The sequence below is a fragment of the Petaurus breviceps genome, unplaced genomic scaffold (genome assembly GCF_028583685.1).
Source record: "Petaurus breviceps papuanus isolate PSGF00001 unplaced genomic scaffold, PetGlider_PUasm1.0 98, whole genome shotgun sequence".
Taxonomy (NCBI): Eukaryota; Metazoa; Chordata; class Mammalia; order Diprotodontia; family Petauridae; genus Petaurus; species Petaurus breviceps.
The window spans coordinates 9687882-9708105 of NW_027187460.1; the positions used below are offsets into that span (position 1 = coordinate 9687882).

General features: G+C 38.9%; 1 protein-coding gene across 1 annotated transcript in view; it reads left to right on the top strand.

Annotated features, from left to right (window-relative positions):
- Positions 1–20224, top strand: part of FAM135B (family with sequence similarity 135 member B) — a 438393-nt gene that overhangs the window by 307023 nt on the left and 111146 nt on the right. The window contains exons 6-7 of the mRNA XM_069081364.1: positions 7187–7360; positions 14552–14678. Of these exons, the coding sequence (XP_068937465.1) occupies positions 7187–7360; positions 14552–14678 (301 nt within the window). The remainder of the gene's footprint in view (positions 1–7186; positions 7361–14551; positions 14679–20224) is intronic.

Below are 20224 nucleotides of genomic sequence, written 5' to 3' on the forward strand. Positions count from 1 at the left end.
GAATTTTTGCCTTTATATTCATAAGGGAAATTGGTCTGTATCAGTACCATATTTGTGTCATAAAAAGAATTTGGTAGGACTCCTCCAATTTTCCTGAATAGAGTTGGAGTCAATTGTTATTTAAATGTTTGACAGAATCCACTAATAAAACTATCTGGCCCTGGAGATTTTTTCCTTGGGAGTACATTGATGGCTTGTTCAAATTCTTTTTCTTAGATGGGGTTATTTAAGTAGTTTACTTCCTCTTCAATGAGTCTGGGCAACTTATATTTTTGCAAATATTTATCCATTTCACTAAGATTGTCAAATTGATGTGCATACAATTGGGCAAAATAATTCCTAATTATTGTTTTAATTTCCTCTTCATTGAAGGTAGATTCACCTTTTTTTGATACTCATAATTTGGTTTTCTTCTTTCTTTTATTATCTTTTTGGCTAAGGGTCTATCAATTTTATTGTTTTTTTCATAAAACCAGCTCTTAGTTTTATTTATTAATTCAATAGTTTTCTTAATTTCAATTTTATTAATCTCTCTTTCTGTTTTAATTATTTCTAATTTAGTATAATTAATTGGGGATATTCAGTTTGTTCTTTTTCCACCTTTTTCAGTTGCATGCCCAATTTATTGAGCTCCATTTTTTCTATTTTATTTATGTATGCATTCAGGGATATAAAACTTACCCTAAGAACAGCTTTTGCTGTATCTCACAAGCTTTGGTATGTTGTCTCATTACTGTCATTCTCTTGAATTAAGTTACTTATAGTTTCTATAATTTCTTGTTTGACCCACTCATTCTTTAGGATTAAGTTATTTAGTTTCCAATTAGTTTTTAGTCTATCCTTCCATTGCCCTTTATTACATATAATTTTTATTGCATCATGATCAGAGAAGGATGCATTTAATATTTCTGCCTTTCTGCACTGAATTGTGAGGTTTTATGCCCTAGTACATGGTCAATTTTTGTATATGTGCCATGTACCGCTGAGAAGAAGGTTTATTCCTTTTTATCCCTATTCACATTTCTCCAGAGGTCTACCATATCAATCTTCTCTAATGTTCTGTTTACATCCTTAACTTCTTTCTTGTTCATTTTGAGGTTAGATTTATCAAGCAAAGAGAGGGGGAGGTTGAAGTCCCCCACTAGTATAGTTTTTCTATGTATTTCTTCCTCTAACATCCTTAACTTCTCCTTTAGGAATTTGAATGCTGTACCACTTGGTGCATAAATGTTTGGTAATGATATTGCTTCATTTTCGATGTTGCCTTTTAGCAGGATATAGTTTCCTTCCATCTCTCTTTTAATTAGATCTAATTTTGCTTTTGCTTTGTCTGAGATAAGGATTGCTACCCCTGATTTTTTTTTACTTTAGCTGAGTCATGATATATTTCACTCCAGCCTTTACCTTTACCCTGTGTCTATCCCCCTGTTTCAGATGTGTTTCTTGTAAACAACCTATTGTAGGATTATGGTTTTTAACCCATTCTGCTATCTGCCTCTGTTTCATGGGAGAGTTTATTCCATTCATGTTCATAGTTATGATTACTATCTGTTTCTTTCCTTCCATCCTGTTCCCTCCCCTGTTTATGCTTATATTCTTCTCCCCTTCTCCCTTCCCCTCCTTAAGAATTTTCCTTTGGACAGACTCCTCCTTCAGTATTCCATTGTTATCAGCCCCACTCCCTTTTCCTACCCTTCCGCCTTACTACTTCTTCTCTCCTTTCTACCCCCCCCACCTTTATAACCCTTTCCCCCCTCCTACTGCCTGTAGGGTATGATAGATTTTTATACTTAATGTAGTACATTATTTCTTCCTCCAACCAAGATTGACGAGAATAGCTCTCATGCAATGCTCCTCTCCCTCCTCTCTTTCCCTCTGTTATGATAAGTATTATGTCTCTTCTCAATAGAGTCCTATACTTAACTGATTATGTTAGTCCTTCCTTGCACCAGAACCAAATGAGAGAAAGGCTCATATAATGCCCATCTCCCTCCCTTCTTTCCTTCTACTATAATGTTTTTATGTCTTTTTGTGTGGCATAATGTACCCTTTTCTACTTCATTCTTTCCTCTTCTTCCATTGCAGTCCCTTTGCAGCCCTTAATAAGGTTTTTTTTTTTAATCATCATTTTGTGTCATTTATACCCATGCTCTCTATTTATGTATATCCCTTTTAGGTGTTGCCATAGGTATAGAATTCTCAGTATTAACAGGTATCAGTTTCCCGTATAGGGATGTAAACAGTTTGCTCTTATTAAATAACATGTTATGTGTGTGTGTGTGTGTTTTCTCTATTTACCTTTCTATGTCTCTCTTGAGTCTTGTAATTGAAGGTGAGAGTAAAGTTTTTAGAGTGCTTTAGAAAACAATCAAACCAAGAAGGAAAGAAATTTGGAATGGTAAAAAAAAAATCAGATTTTTGCAGTAAGAGGAAATTTATCAAGAATAGTGTCAAGAAAAGGGAAAAAGTAAAATCGTAAAGAGAATTCAGAGTAATAGAATCATGAAATTATTAGAATTCCAGGGTCAGAAAGGACCGAGGAGATCTATTTCAAACTCTTTCTGAAGCAGGGAACCAACCATCCCCTGTATAATGCCCTGACAAGTAGCCACCTAACCTCTGCTAGGAGACTTCCAGTGAGAGGCAGCTCAGTATCTATCAGTATGCTGCCCCTGTTGTTAGAAAGGATTTCCTTATGCTGAGCCTCGAATCTGCCTTCCTCTAACCTCTATCCATTTGTACTAGTCCTGTCCTAACAACCTTCCTACTAGATGGTAGTGTGGATATTCTGAGACGGAGATCATCCTTCCCCCTTCATAAGCCTCTTTTCTAGCACTAGCATTTATTATTCCTTCAACTGATTCATACACAGCAGAATTTTAAGTCAATTTACCAACTTGGACAACCTCTTCTAGAAGTGTTCCAGCTTATCAATGTCTTTCCAAAAATGTGGCTTCCAGGACTGGACATAGTTATCCAGATGTGGTTTGATATCAGCCCCACTCATTGTGGAAACTATACCTCTATTCATACAGCCAAAGATGCCCCATTGAATTGTCTAATGGCCATATCATACTTTAGAACCATTGTTGGCTGAGGGTAAGTGTGTGGCTTCAGTCAGACTAAGAGCCAAGTAAATAAATTGAGAGGGTCTGTGCCTTTGATAATCAGGTAAGAATCTAATCACTTCAAATAAATAGAAATCTAGAAGGAGGAAAAAGTAATACTTAGAATCCCTAAGCACTGAATCAGGCAGACTTTCTATGATACAAATACTCATATAAAACATATAGATCCCATTGGGTTATCTTTTGATAAATGGCTTCCTCTCCTTAAGGACAAAATGTTTAATAAAAATGAGAGGGGGAGGTGGTCGATGAATATATGATTAAACAAGAGGAAGAGAAAGCAGAGGCAAGGGAGGATTATGAGGACAGGGAATTCCTCATTTCTGCAAATTAAATTGCACTGCATTCAAGAATAATGAGTCTCTAGCACATCCTGGATATAAAAAAAGATAATGTTCAGAAGAAAAAATAATGCTATAGAATTATTAAGGTGTTAGTGCCATTGCAAAGGAAAAACACTGACTTTTATTTAGAGTTGAAGGGGACCTCAGAGGTCATCACACAACCCCCTCTAGATAGCAAGTGGTAACCTTGGATCACCCAGAGAACCTCTTTTGAGAGAGACCCATCCTTTCTTGAAAAAGGTTGTTTCTGCTATATACATAAGCACTTATCTTGCCTAGTGCCCCTGACCACTTTTCTTTTTGTATTTCCTGCTTTTTGGAAGGACAGTTGGGGTTAAGTGACTTGCCCAAGGTCACACAGCTAGTAAGTGTTAAGTGTCTGAGAACAGATTTGAACTCGAGTCCTCCTGACTCCAGGGCCAGTACTCTATTCACTTCACCACCTCTGCTGCCCCAATGACCTCTTTTATGATACCTCCCATAGATAGAATCATCCTTCCTGGAAATGTTTACTTTCAAGATAATGCCTCCTGGTCTGATAACAGAGACTGGAGATGCCACTCCTCCTTGATAAACACCTGACCATTCATTTCCTTTTACATTAATCACATTATATATGTAGAACACTGCAGGCATGCCAATACCAAACTGGGAGTCATGATGAGATCCTTGAATATATGGGCTACTCCTTCAGAGGGAGCTTCTAAAGTGACTTTTGATAACCTTTTTCCTTCTACCATAGCTTGAAGATGATCTTATCAGAGGCCCTTAAATCTCTGCTGTGTGTATTGTGTATGCAGCCTACCCCTTTAGACATGCAGTGGTATCCTTGTTTCATTGATGATTAGGATCTCAGTATATTCTCATCCTCTCCCCTCCTGCATAGCTCAAGGTAAAAGGCTTTCCCTTGGGTGATGTAAAGTAATCACATATCAAAGGTCTACTGCTTTTAACATCATTGGCCTAGATGGTTTCACCTGAAGAGCAGTTGCAATGTATTGGGACACTGTCCATTCTAGTTTTAAAGCCTCCAGGGATGGACAACTCACTCGGTTTTGAGGTTAAGCCATTCCACTTGGGGACAATTCTAATTGTCTTGTGTTGAGCTGAAATCTGCCTCCCTCTAACTTGGGTCTACTTGGTCCCGGTTCTATCTTTTGGAGCTACACAAGCTAAGTTTCCCTTCCCCACTCCCTTCTTCCTGCTAAATTCCTGTTAGAAATATGGAGAGAGAAAATGTCCCCGTCTTCTCTTGTTTGGTTGAAGTGTTCCCCACTCTCTCTTAATGGATCCTTGTGTGGCCTGGGATGCCGTTTTCTCATACTCCTAGTAGCTTTCCTCTGGATATGCATGTCTCCCTTTTCCCCTCCTTTTTCCCCCAACCCATTTCCCTTCCCCTCCTTCACCCTTTTTTCGTTCTTTTTTTCCCCTTTGATTCCGTCCTCTTTTTACTCCTTTAGGAGTTGGCCCCTTCAATCAGTCTCTGTCTCTGTCTCCATCTCCAAGAACTTTTATATTTCATCTTCAGGTACTTCTTGTTTCCTGATTCTTTCCTTGATTCTACAAACATATTCAGGTGTCCCCCTCTCCACCCTTAAAATCTTCCCTTGACCTTGATATCTCCCTAAGCTATTAGCCTGCAAGCACTTCTTTTCACAGAAAACCTCTTATCAAAAGTCAATTATACTTATTCTCTCAATTGTGTCATCTCTTCGTCATGTTTCAATATCTTTCAGTCTGACTTCTGACCCCACTCTTCACTAAATGAATTTTTCCAAAGGTATGAATGATCCAGTGACCCTTCTCAGTCTTCATCTTTCTTGAATGCTTTACAGTTTTTGACATTATTCAGTATTATTTTTTTTCCTGGATACTCTCTGCTCCCTTGTCTTGATTTTTATATTACCTGTCTTGCTGCTTCTTCTAAGTCTCTCTGGCTTATTTTCATACTACTCCCTTGTCTTAACTCCTGATGAACCACAATTTTTCTGTCCTCAATCCTCTTCTAGTCTCCCACTATTTGCTTATGATATTATCAGTCCCATACCTTCAAATCTCACCCTTATGCAAATTACTTCAAAATCTATATATCTAATCTTTCCTCTTTGCTTCAGCATAATACAGTTGCCTAAAGTACATCTCCAGATGGATAACCTATCAGCACCTTAAATACAACATACACAAAACTGAACTCATTAATTATACCTATAAGCTTACTCTTCTTGCTAAATTTCCTATTTTTCTTGGTATTTCCATTTTTTGGCCCTCATTATCTGCTCTCCATTCTAGTCAATTACTAAGTTGATCAACCCTGTTGATATTGTTCAAATCTGCTTTTCCATTTTCACTTTCAGTCATACCATCCAAGTTCAGACAGTTATAGTAGGAATATAGATAAAAAGAATGAAGCAATCATTATCCTAAATACTAGGAGCTTAAATTTATCTGGGAGACAATATGTGTGTGTATATGTATGTATAGATATAGATATAGATATATACACATACATAGAATAAATATAATATAGTTCATCATGCATTGTTATTCACTTGTTTCAGTCATGTTTGATACTTGTTTCAGTCATGTTTGATTCTTTGTGACCCCATTTGGGGTTTTCTGCGTAAAGATACTGGAATGGTTTGCCATTTCCTCTCCATTTCATTTTATAGATGAAGAACTGAGGTAAACAAGGTTAAGTGACTTGCCCAGAACCAATAGGAAGTACTGATGGCTATTTTGATTTGATAAGTATATACATTTTATAGATTGGACAGAAAAATATAAACAGAAGAAGACAATCCATCCTGGGAGAGCCAATGTGTCATAATGGAAAGAACATTCACTAAACTGGGAATTGGTGATAAGTATGATAGTTTAGTTTTATATAGCATTTTAAAGTTTTTCATAGCACTTCCCTCACAATAATCACATTAAATGAATGGTTAAAATAGTATATCTGTACTATATTCAGCCCATGGAACAGTTGATTTTGTGATGGATTTGGAGTCTGAGGTCCTGGATTCAGATTCTGTGTGACTTGGACAGGACACTACATCTCTGTAGCTTTCACTTCTTCATCTCAAATGAGAGGGTTATACTAGACAAACTTCCAAGGCTCCATCCAGCTCTAAATCAATAATCATACCATTCTTTTTGTCTTTTTATTCTTCTCAATTTACAATAGTAACTTTTCCATTTGTCCTTCAACTAGAAAATATCTGTCAGTACCAAAACCCATATATTCAAACACTGAAGCTAGTGCCCTTTTCACTGTTACATTCAAGAGTTCTGATTTCTACTTCTGACTCTGATAGATTTTATATAACTTTCCATAGGTCAATAAACCTCTTTGGGCCTAATTTTCTTCTTTTGTAAAATGAGGTAGTTAGAAGAGATTGTCTCTAAGGTGCTTTTTTAGCTCTAAAAGCCTGTGCTCTGCTCATTTTCTGTTTTAATATTATCCATGCTACATTCCATTTCAACTCGAACATCCTGTAATTTGACATTTTCTGTTCTATAACTCATTTCAGTTTTAATCCTCTGTGTTCTAATGTTCCATGGTTAAAGTCTCTTCCAATTTGACCGTTCTATAATCCTGTGAACCAAGGCCAAGAATCAAGACAATACGCAATCTGTTCTTATCCAACTAGCTTCATGTTATTTTAAGTCATATCTAAGTCTCCTGATGCTAAAATGGTTGCCCTTGCCTCCTAGGGCAAGGGATTTGGCGGGGATGCCAACCATCAGCAGCCGCACACTGGGCCTCCACCTCCAGCCTCGAAGGGGCCTGCACCACCATATCCCTGTCATGTTTGACTATTTCCACCTTTCTGTGATCTCCGTGACCATCCATGGCTCCCTAGTGGCCCTGCAACAGCCATTGATCAGGTAAATATAGCTCAGCAACACAATGGTATGTTATTTCGTCCTGTTCCATCCACATTCCATGGGGATGAGGGAGGAAGGTTAGCCAGGCAACCATGCATATGCAACTACTGAAGTTCTAGACCATGAAATGGGAGCAGGAAAGGCCAATGCAAAGGAATCATAAGCCTATGCTATAGCCTAAGATTCACAGCTACTGCATTAGCTGCTTTGTTAAAATTTTCATCAAAGGCATTTTAAACCTAGATGAGGATAATTCATGAAGCAACAGATTCCCCCTCACTGAAGATCTTTAATTAGGTTAGATAATCATTCATTGAAAATGTTCTGTAACACTGACTGCCATGGTAGGCATTGCTGAGAAGGCCAGGTAGGAGATTAGATTTCACATCTCCCACAGAGTTCACCTGTACCCTTGAAGGGATTGTGGGGTCAAGGCTCTCTGCAGATGCACCCTCTCCCATTGATTTTGTTCCCTTACTTGTAGGGGGTAGTCCCAACACCTTAGTTCCATTTAGGCACTAATAGCCGTAGATTAATTTTTATAAAGAAATATTTACTTCAAAAGGTAGTCACAAATATTTAAATTTACTTTCCCAATATGTGGGTAACATAATTCTCCTCCTATCTTATACGACCTCCATTTCTGGGGAAGGTAAGTGGTTATGTTTGTAGCTTAGTTCAGTTCTTAGAAAGCACAGTCAGGGTTCCAAGTTCAACCCCCTCAGACTTATGTCACAAGCACCCTGGTTTCTCAGGGTTTCCATGCTAAGATGACTAGTTATACCCACCTGCCTACAATCCTGGATCCAAAGTGTTTATGATTCCACCTTCTGGGTCTCATGAGAATCACCTCTGGCACCTGAAACTACAAAAAACAATACAGAACAGAAACTGTCAACAGGCAGTCACAACTTCATGAAACTTAGGTGAAAACTGGGTTTATTACAGAGAAATAAGCACGCATGTGGAACCCAAACAGTTCATAATCCATCCAGAAGTTTTCATGTTTATGACAGTACAGCAAAAGGAGGAGGGGGAAACACAAATCTTGTGGCATGGAAGGGGAAAGTTACAGTAAAGGTGGGAAAGGGAGAAAACCAGTCCCCAAGAGGAGGATCAAGGCAATGGCAAAAACCTCATTATTTTGCCTTGGAAAATATTATACCATGAATATCTGATGATCTGCTTATCTACAAAGGTCCCAGCTGCACAAATAGTTTCTCAGTCTAGTGAAGAGTGCTGGCACATCTCTTGACTCCCAAGGACACACAGGGAGTCCAGTTTTGGATGCAAACAACACATTATGTCAGTAGAGGGAGGAGGGATGGGGTTCATCCCTTTTTTTAAAATTAAATTTACTTTTGTTAAACATTTTATTTTAGTTTTTTTTTTTTTAATTTTAGACTCAAAGGGTTCATCCTTGACACATTCAGGGCCCCCTGCATGCTCTGGGTCTAGTGTTTCCAGAAAATATGGCAACTCAAAAAGACAAGTTAAAGAGAACCCTTAACATTCTTTAACAAAACAAACACCCCCATACCCATCTTTCAGAACCAGGGTCAAACAGGGAGAAAAGGGAAGGAGAAGGGGAATGAAGTCCTTCTCCTCTAATAGGTCTAGTTCATGCTTTCTGTGCCATGGGATTTTCAACCTCTGATAGGGAAGAAAAAATAGTGGAAAACAACTGAAAGAGAGAAGGGGAAGCGGCTCAGTCTCCCCAGTTTTAAAAACATAGATAGCCCCTCAAAGGAGGTTACTGCCAACCTCCTGGTAGGGAATGTAGAGCCTCTGTGTTACATGATCTTGGCGTGGCCCGGCAAGCCCAGGTTAGAATTATATAGGACATTACTGCTGCCAGTAGTAGTTACTGAAGTATAATATTAACAACAAAGCAGGGGTGGCTAGGTGGAGCAGTGAATAGAACACCAGCCCTGGAGTCAGGAAGACCTGAGTTCAAATCCTGCCTCAGACACTTAACACTTGCTAGCCGTGTGACCTTGAGCAAGTCACGTAACCCCAATTGCCCTGCCTTGCCCCCTCTGAAAAAGCAAACAACAACAAGGCAACATTTATATGGCACTAAGGTTTGCAAAGCATTTTTTGCATAGATTATCTTGTTTGATCTGTATAACAACCCTGTGAAGTATGTGATTGACTCATTGTAAAGATAAGTAAATTGAATGTGAGAGTTTATGAAATGCCAAGGGTCGCCTAGCTAGCACACGTCTGAGGCAGGATTTGAACTCATGATTTTTCCTGCTGCAAGTGCAGTACTCTGGCCATGGTACTACCTAGCTTCCTCTGAGGTATCTCCCTCAGATTCTCTGATTGGTTGTGTCATCACCAATTGATCAACCAGGAAACTAAAGCCAGAGTCACCTGCTCAGTGTCATGCATTAGATAATATTCCTTTAGCTAAAGAGGACTTGAGGGGCTCTTTTGTTGGAGGGTAAGCTCCTTGAGACTTGAGATTCTTTTGCCCTTTAGATTTATATCTCCAGCATCCAGTGCAGGTTTGACAGTAGGACTTAATAAATGTTTGTTGATTGATAAATGTGTTGATTTAAATTGCTTAGTCCATGCTTTAAAATGATCAGAAATGAAGAGTCTCCCTTGTGATATAGTTAGCTTTTATCTCTGATGGATCTTGGATGACCCCTTGTTGAGAAATGTGAAGGCTTGTTTTGGTGGATAGGAAATGAACAAAAAGGTGCCTGAGGACTCTCGAACATTCTTAGGGTCCTTGATTTTAATGTTACTGTGACTTTCTTTCCTTAAACCCTCAGCTTATGTAGAAACTTGAAACCCAGGGCGATAAGTGGTATTAAATATGAGATTTTTACGTCTTCTTTTTTTTGAAGGGGAAAGGCAGGGCAATCGGGGTTCATTGTCTTTACCAAGATCACACAGCTAGTACGTGTGTCACGTGTCTGAGGTCTGATTTGTACTCAGGTCCTCTTGATTCCAGGGCCAGTGCTCTGTTCACTGTGCCACCTAGCTGTCCCTGTCTTCTTAATGGTCATAACGTAGCATCAACAAATTACCATACCTTCAGCAAAAATGAGGCAGCTAGCTGGTACAGTGGATAAATACTGGATCTGGCTTCCAATCCTGCCTCAGACACTGACTAGTTCTGTGATCCTGAAAAAGTCACTCAGCCCCTATGATCCTCAGTTTTCTCATCAGTAAAATGGGGATAATAAAAGCACCTACTTTACAGGGTTGTGGTGATGATCAAATGAGTTAATATTCATAAAGCTTTTGAAAACCTTTAAGCCCATTATAGAGGTTAGCTATTATTATTGAAATGAATAAATTATATGGACATTCATCTTTCTGTGCATTGGTTTCCTAATCTGTAAAAGCAGGAAGGGTATTTGATTAGTTGTCTGTAAGGTCCCAATTGAAGACAGCCATGTGGCGCAGTGGTTAGAGTCCCGGGCCTGGTGTCAGAAAGGCCTGAGTTCAAATATTGCCACATATATTAACTACTTGCGTGGCCCTGGGCAAGGCACATAATTCTGTTTGCCTCAGTTTCCTCATCTGTAAAATGAGCTGGAGAAGGAAATGGCCAATCATGCCAGTATCTTTGAAATCCCAAGTGTGGTCATGAAATGTCAGACATGACTGAACAGCAACAAAGGTCCTGTTCAGCTCACACATAGAAAATAGCAAATGTTCTGCTTTAGCTATTGTTCCTTTTTATCATACCTACTGACACATATAAAAAAAAATCAGATGATGTAGTGACACTAGGTGATAAGAAATCGTGCAAGATCAGTTCTGAATCTAATTGGTATCTTCAGTTTGTGTAACCACTGGCAGCTTAGACTTTGTGAGTCTCGGTTCCCTTATCTATCAAATGAAAATAATAATGTTTATACAGTCTCCAGCCCCTAGTTTCTTCTAGTTTCTTTCACAATGCAGTCGAAGTCTTACCTTTTACAGGAGGTCTTTCCAAGTCTGTCCCCTACACACTCCAGTTGCAAATGCCTTCCCATCTCAGACTAACTTCCCTCTACTCTGTGTGTGTCTTATATGTATGCATGTACTTACACGTTGTCTTCCACCATTAGAATGAGAATTGCTTGAAGGCAGGGACTTTTTGTCACCCTCTCCCTTTTTTGTATGCCTAGCCCTTAGGATCATGCCTGGCAGATATTAAGTCCTTAATAAATACTTATTGACTGACTAACTGACTATATATTCCAAAGCATTCCATGGTCTCACATTCTATGTTCAGAAGTCCATTCCAGGACATTGTTTGTTCTAAAACCTCTTCCCAATGATTCTGTAGTATATAATAGAGAGTTATAATATCTGTTTTATTTTTTCTCAAAATGTTACTATCTCTTTGGCCACTTTCTAGAATAAAAAAGAAAGTTTCTGTGCCATTTGCCAAATTTACTCTTTTCCATTTCTCAGAAGCATATTTCCCGGCTCTAGAAAATATTAAAGCTAGGTAAACAAAATCGGCATTTAGACACAAAATGGGAAAGAGCTCTGATAATATTCTAATGAAGAATTTGAAATTTGGAAATTAGTGGTTGGAGGTTTAACCTTCCATTGTTGTGAGGAGCTTTTAAGTTTACTTCCTTCAACCTTTCCAGTGGCCTTGACATCATAGCTCTCTCTTTCCCTCCCTCTCCTCTCCCCACATTTGTCCCTCTCCTCTACCCTTTTATCCCCTCCCATTCCATCTTCTTCCTTCTCCTTCTTCTCCTCCTCCTTTTCCTCCTCCTCTTCCTTCTCTCTCTCTGTCTCTCTCTCTCTCTGTTTCTCTCTCCCCTCCATTTCTCTTCTTGCTTTCTCCTCTTGTGAGTTCAGTCAGATAGAATTTTATTCTGTTCTCTGGATCCCATAGGGAAGATTTCTTCAGTAAACATGATCTTTCTGAGTATCTTTTTGCTACAGAAAGGGCCTTAAGAGTAACTGTAGGAGACATACTCTCTTCACACTTAGTTTGATTAAACATGATCGGTGTGAGGCACTTGTGAAAATTAGTGAAACTGATCGAATGTTGTAATTTATGTAAAACACTTTGCAAAGCTTAAAGTCTTAAATAAGTAATTAGCTATCATCATCATCCTCATTCTATCAATGAGGATATATGAACAAATATTCTCTATGAAGTAATGGAAAAAAGCTCTGCTCTTCTAGTAGGAAGGCCATCACAGCTGCAATGCTGCAACACAGTAGTAGGCAAATCCTTTCATCCCTGAACATTGGTCTTCTCATATGCAAAATGGGCATCATAATATCTGTCCTATTAACCTCACAGGGTTTTGAGAAAAGTACTTTGTAGACCTTAAGGAGCTATATGAATGGGCATTTTAAATATCATTACTTATCAAATGCATAATGGTCCATTATTCCTAAATCAGACAATGAGAACTGGGAGGTACCTTGAAACGATGGATGTCCATATATAGAACATAGGATGTTATAGAATGCTAGATCTGTGAGGGACCTTAGAACATAAACTCTTAGAATATATATGTATGCTGTTGGAAGAGAATTAATTCTATAGGATATGAGAACCCAGAATCTTTATGTGGGAAACAACTCTAGAGTCCACTTTAATCAAAACACATATTTGAATGAAGAAAATGAGGCCCAGGGAGGTTGAATGACTTTTAGGTGATTGTATTGTTGTTGCAAATTTGTTTCAGTCTTCTCTGACTCTGTGACCCCATTTGGTATTTTCTTGCCAAAGATACTGGATTGGTTTGCCATTTCTTTCTCCAGCTCATTTTACAGATGAGGAAACTGAGGCAAACAGGGTGAAGTGACTTGCCCAGGGTAACACGGCTAGTATGTGTCTGAGGACATATTTTAACTCAGAAGGAGTAGTTTTACTGACTCCAGTCCTGGTGCTCTGTCCACTGCACCGTCTACCTGACCTTCATATGATTATATAGCTAGTTAGTGAGCTACGGCAGAGCCTGAGCCAAAACCCACAACTTCTCATCTCCCCCATCCCACCCAAAACTTCAGGTTTCTTTCTACTGCATGTTTGTACTAAAATATTAAAATATGTTTTTTCTCAGTACATTTTATGAGTCTTCCAAGCAAGATAGAATCTAGAATTAAATCAATATTTTAAAAAATCTTAATGACTCATGAAATGAAATGACCTCAGTGTTCATTCAATATCTAGCTTCAGCAGAGTGTTGGAAATTAAAGCACGTCATTGGGCCCTGAGCATCACAAAATTCATACCTGTTATGATCATTTGATAATAATATCTCCCCTTTGTCCACCAGCTTGTAGTTTTTCAAAGTATACTCATATCATCATTTCATTTGATCATTTCAACAACTCTGTGAGGTAGTTAGGGTAGGTATTATCACCCTTGTATGACAGATATTGAATAGAGAGGTTAAGAAATTTGCCCAGGGTAACACAGCAAGCCATGATAGGATGAGGACAGGGACTCAGAACACTTGACTCCCAGTTCTCCCCTGGAGCCCTTTACAGCTCTTCTCTTATTCCAGACTGATCAGTAGGAAAATTTAGTTTAAACCCAGGCCATACAAAAGTTATTTAAATTTATTTATCTATTCATTTATTTATTTATTCATCTATCATCTGTCTGTCTGTCTATCTGTCTATCTATCTGTCTATCTATCTGCCTAATCTACTTATTCAATTATTTAGTTTGTTAGTCAGTTCCAGGTAAGACTCTGGTATGTATTGGATGCTTATTTTGTTATTGAGGAATCAAGAAATAGTTAAAAGAGTACTGGACTTGGAGTCATAAGACCTGATTTGAATCCCTGCTCTGATATTTTCTTCCTATATGACACTGCGAAAGTTACTTCGTCTCTGAGCCTTCAGGTTTCATTATTTCAAATTGGGTGAATGATCTTTTCAGTATTTAGTATCATAGCATTCTAGCTCTAAAATTGAAAAAGACCTCAGAGTCCATTTAGTTCAATCCCCTTATCTGCCACATGAGGAAACTGAGGCCTGGGGAGATGAAATCATGCTTATTATGATCACTTAGGCAGCAAGCATGATGCAGAATTGGAACCTGAGTCTTTTGACTCTAAAGCTAGTATACTTTTGAATTTACCATGCTGTCTTATGGACATATTTTGTGCCAAGTGATTAGTAAACTTTACAGTTTGTTATTTTTTAGGATGTTGGTTTCTAATACATTTTTATTCTTAATGTTTTCCATTTTAGCTTTACACGCCCAGGGAAAGGATCGTGGCTGGGTAAAGGCAGCCCAGAGTCAGGTTCGGAGCAGTCCAGTATGTCCTTAGAAAGCCTTGTCTTTGGAGCTGGATACTGCAAACCTTCTTTCTCAGAGGTAAAGTCCAAGGTCCATGTGAAACTTGACTATGTCAAGTTGTGCCTGTCTATAAACCAATTCTTCCTTTCCCAAACATCATTTATTCTATGATTTCTGTCCTAAGGGCTGTCCCTATGGAAGCATCTTTCTTCTGAAATGAATCCCATAAAAGGAGGCTTTATCAGATTATGCCTACCCGTTATCTTAGAATGTTATCTACTCCTCACCAGGTCTCACCACTTTTCACAGATGAAAGCAATGAGACCCAGAGAGGGAGAAGTAACTTACCCCAAATCATACAGATGTAATCAGTATATATGGAATTAAAATCTAGTTTTGTTTGTTTTTTCCCAGCTCCCAAACCAGTATTTTCCCCACTACACCACATTGTCTTCTATTTATCCTCTAACAGGCAATTTCAAGCCCATGTCACATTATTCATTAAGTCAGTATGCATTAAGAACTTTCCATATGCAACATGTTGCAGGAGAAATAAATTTGTATAAGCTTACACTGATGGAACTTGCAGGATAATTATGGGAGCTAACATGGCTGGAGAGGCATTTTGGAATAAAACTTATAAAAGTGGCCTTGAAGCCAGGAAGAGATCAAGTCCTTCCTCTGACACACACTGCCTATGTGATACTGACAAGACAGGGACCATGATACAGTAGAAGCACTTCTAGAACAGGAATCGTACAACTAGGGTTCAAAACTTAGCTTTCCTACTTATTTCCCTATGGTGACTTTGGGCAAGGCACTTTCTGGGCCTCAATTTCCCTATCAGCAAAATTAAGAGTTTGAACTATATAAACTCCAAATCCCTCTCTAGATATGAATTCTACGATCCTATGATTTCCCCAGACAGAGATGGGTAGGGAATATACTCCACCTGTAGTAAATGGTTGTGGTAAAGACTTAGAGTTAGAAAGTTGTTCAGTGGACATGAATAATGGTGACTGTTACAGATTAACCAGGGAGTTGAATGTCTCAAAATAACATTCAGAAATAAAGCTGGGGGCAGCTAGGTGGCATAGTGGATAGAGTACTGGCCCTGTAGTCAGGAGGACTTCATATCTAGCCTCAGTCAGACACTTGCTAGCTGTGTGACCCTGAGCAAGTCACCTAACCCTGTTTGCTTCCATAAAGGAAGAGACAGAGAGACAGAGAGAGACAGAGAGAGAGACAGACAGAGAGAGAGAGAGAGACAGAGAGAGAGAGAGACAGAGAATGAAAATTAGTGTGGAAATTGATTGGCAAGTGCATTGAATTATAAGGAATCATTGACAGTTTTTGAGCAAGGATATGGCCTGATAAATTCTGTTCATGGGGAAGACTAATCTGGCTTTTTTGATTGATAGATTGGAAAGGGAGAGATTGGGTGGATGGAGACCTGTAATATGGGTATTACAAACAAACAAGTGAAGAAACATTAGGGTCATAAAATCACAGACCTAGTTAGAAGGAACCTTACATCACATATAGGAGAACCTCCTCCCCTTTACCACCATCTTATAGCTTCAGAAAGAGAGTCCCTGAGATATTAAATAATGTACTCAGAATCATACAGGCACTACCAGAGGTGGGATTTATACCTGTGCTATCTGAGCTCAGAGCCAATGCTCTTCCCATTACACTATGCTATCTCTTTGTCCAGGGTAAAAAGACATGAGGTCCTGAAAAAGGATTGTGCAATAGCATTAGAAAGGAGAGGGAGGAATAAAGGAATGAGAGAGATCACAGAGGCAGACTCAACCTTAATACAGAATTCTGCTTTTCACAGCCTTATCCTTCTCCATCTTCTGAGCCTTATAAAGAATGCATTAGTAGCTGGCTTTTTTTAAAGTAGTAATTGGAAAGGCTTTTATGGTCCAAGGAGTGCCCCAATCCTCCCTTTCCCCCAAAGGTGGAAATGTTCTGCCTTCTCTCATGAACACAATGAAGTCCTGCTTGATCTGCAGGGAACATCTTGTAATGTGCTGCTTAACCACTGAATCAGCCCTCCCTGACTTCATTTGCCAGCATGCAGGGACTTCATTTCCAAAGCTGCAGGGGGTCTGAGCATCTCTTGGTACAAACTCTTAGCTCCACCATTAGCGTTAATAGGAAAACATGCAGGGAACATGCAATTGCTGCACATTTGAAGGGCCTTGTTGAGAAGGGATCGTTTGGGTCCTCGTTGAGAAGGGATCATTTGGGGCCTTGCAATGAAAGAGATGTTTCCATTGGAAAGTGGGCAGTAGTAGGGCACAGTAGAAAGAGGAGAGGATCTGGAGTTGGGAACAAAAGGATTTTCCAGTCCTGATGTTGACCCTTGTTAGCTCTATGACATGGGCAAGGATCTTTTTTATCCTTCCTTTCCTCATTGGTAAAATAAAGATCGGTCATTGTGTGACCCAATCTATAGGGTTGCTAAAAGGATAACAGTTTATGTGTCCAAAAAGTACCATCTAAATGTGACTTAGTAGTAGTATAATTGAATTCTCCCTCTGATTTCATATTATGGTGTGGAGGTGAGCTGTTTTTTCAAATATCAGTGGAGTCAAGTTCTAGCTGGTTGTACCAAGCTAGGAAGGTGTCAGTATGGTCTCAATGATAGACTCTGGGCTTATTAATCAAACGTTATCGAATCAAAGGTTTAGGGCAAGAAGGGACCTTACAGACCATTGGGTCCAAACATTTTATCTTGCAGATGAGGAAACTGTGGAGAAGAGTGTTGAAGTGACTTACCCAGGGCCAAACAGCTAGTTGGTGTAATGGCAGGATTTGAATTCATGTCTTTCTGAGTAAAGTCCAGGATTTTAACAATACCATGCTGTCTCACTAGAACCAGTCTAGGTAAATTTAGCAAAGCACATCACTAGGCTGGACAGAGGATGATGGATTGTCTGAATGTAGAAACTTAGGGATTGTCTATTAATTTATAGAGGAGCCCAAGATCATAGGATCAAAGATCTGGTACTAGTGGAAGGGACCTCAGAGGCAATTATTGCATCCAACCATTTATTTTACGGAAGAGGAAATTTAGGCCCAGGAAAGTTATATGGCTCAAAGAAGGTCACATAGGTAATAAGTGACAAAAATTAGGTTTTAATCCACATTGTTTGACTCCAGAATCAGTGCTCTTTTCATTGAACTACATTGTCTTTCTCAGGGAAGGGTTGGTGGAGGAGTGTCCAAATTGAAGAAATCAGGCATCCCTGACAGATTGAAGTATATGTTATGGTCATTAATAATAAAAACAAACTACTGAATAGAATAGAAATAGAAAAATACAAATGATTGTTATTAAGTCCATTTACAAAGACCATATTTCAGCAATTCACTGTAGTGTAGAGGTAACCATGTATTCTGTGTCATTGGAATATAAACTAAATATAAGGTTTTACCAAGCTAAGAAAACTTAGGGCAAGGGTTCTTAATGGTTGTGTGTGTGTGTGTGTGTTTGTGTGATGGAACCTTTGGTAGTCCGGTTAAGCTTATAAGCCTCTTCTTTGAATAATGTCTTGTTTTGTTTTAATTCACAATTGAATTAAATGTTAAATTTCTGTTAGAGGTTGGCAAAGATAAAGATGTATTTTTCCCATCCAAAATTTTAGGCTCCCTGAAATCCATCTGCAACTTTGGGTGTCTGTGGACTCCAGATTAAGAAGCCCTGGCTCAGAGTATAAGGCATAGGGCCATGTTGTGTTTTGTAAATAAATGTCTAGCCTAGGTGATTGTGGAAAGGTCTCTCACCAGAGGATCAGCTTCCAGACGAGAAATTTTCATGGCCTTAAGAATGCTTAAAGGCTCTCTCCTGAGCTGTGGACTGAGTAACTATACATACGAAATAATACATTTTAAAATATACAAACAAATATAATTGGACCAAATTTCTAAGTGAAATCTAATTGTGCTAATAAGACCAAGATCTTATATTTTCATCACACATAAGTCATTTAATTGTTCTCTTTTCAATGAGCAAATCTTTCAAATATTACCCTGTTATCTCAGAAATTGTTGTCACTGATCTCAAGAGAAACTAGTTCAGAGCCATAGTGTGATGAGAGAAGACAACATGAAGAAGTGAGAGTGGGAGAAAGCATAGGGGTTGTTAAATACTGTTAGCTAAAGAGTCCTCCAACCCATCAAAGGAAACCTGGAGATTCAGGCAATAAGATGAGGCGGTGTGTGCATTCATTTCATTGATACTTCTGCCCACGAGAAGTAAAATTTTGGAACTCAAAGAAAGGGATGGACAAGGTGTTTTCTTGAGATACTGGTTATGATTTTCTCTAGCTTCAACAATAGGGCAAGTAGGTGGTGCAGTGGATGGAGTGTTGGCCCTGGAGTCAGGGAGACTCAATTTTCTGGGTTCAGATTTGGCCTCAGACGCTTCCTAGCTGTGTGACCCTGGGCAAGTCACTTAACCCTGTTTACCTCAGTTTCTTCATCTGCAAAATGAGCTGGAGAAGGAAATGGCAAACCAATAATGAAGAAAATTTGACATGACTGCAAAGAATCGAACAACATTCGAGGACATATGGAATGTGGCAGAGGTATATGACTGAGACAAAAAGAAAAGTTCCAGAAATTATCATTAAATACACATGGAGCCTGTGGCAGAGAAATCAACATCTAGCTTTTTGGTATTATCTGTTCCTAAGATCTTAAGCAACTTGGAATAAAGTCCAAAAATGTTCTTGAGACAGACAAAATACAGGGGAAGTCAAACAGATATACAGTGGAAAGCCACCCAGGTAATCAGACAGCTTAGAGGTACATTGCTTTGCCAGATAGTGGTCTTATTCTACTTCCTTCAAATACAAACAGTTTCTTGCATAATATAAGGGCCAGTTGAGGCGCTCTATTCCAGAAGTCTGGACTCCCTCCACTTTTTATCTGCTGCCTCTAGAGGGCCTGATAAAGACTCTCCACCTCCAAATGAATGCACTCTAGACATCTTAAACTCAACATGTTCGAATCTGAACGCATTATCATTTCCCCAAAACCTTCTACTCTTTTTAACTTTACTTTTACCATTGAGGGTACCACCATCTGCCCAGTCACCCAGCCTCAAATTTAGGTGTCATCCTCAATACTTATTCTGTCTCAGATTCTTATCGAATCTGTTGTTAAGGCATGTTGATTTTACCTTTGCATCATTTCTCATGTATTCCCCTTCTCTACTCCAACATTGCCATCACCCAGATGCAGGCCCTCATTGCCTTATGCCTGGAATGTTTCAATAGCCTATGGGTTGGTCTCCATGCCACAAATCTCCTCACTCTAATCCATCCTTCCCTCAGCAGTCATATTTATCTTACTAAAACATAAATCTGTTCACGTCACACATGCACACATACACATATGTATACCCCAATTCAGTAAACTTCAGTGCCACTCTATTACCCCAGAATCCAATATAAAATTTTTAACAAAAGCTTTCAAAACCCTCCATAAACTTACCCCTTTCTACCTTTCCAATCTTCTTATACCTTATTCCTCTTGTCCCATGTTTTATGCAATCCACAGGCCTTCTAGCTTTTCCTTGAACAATACCCTCTATCTCCTTATCTCAA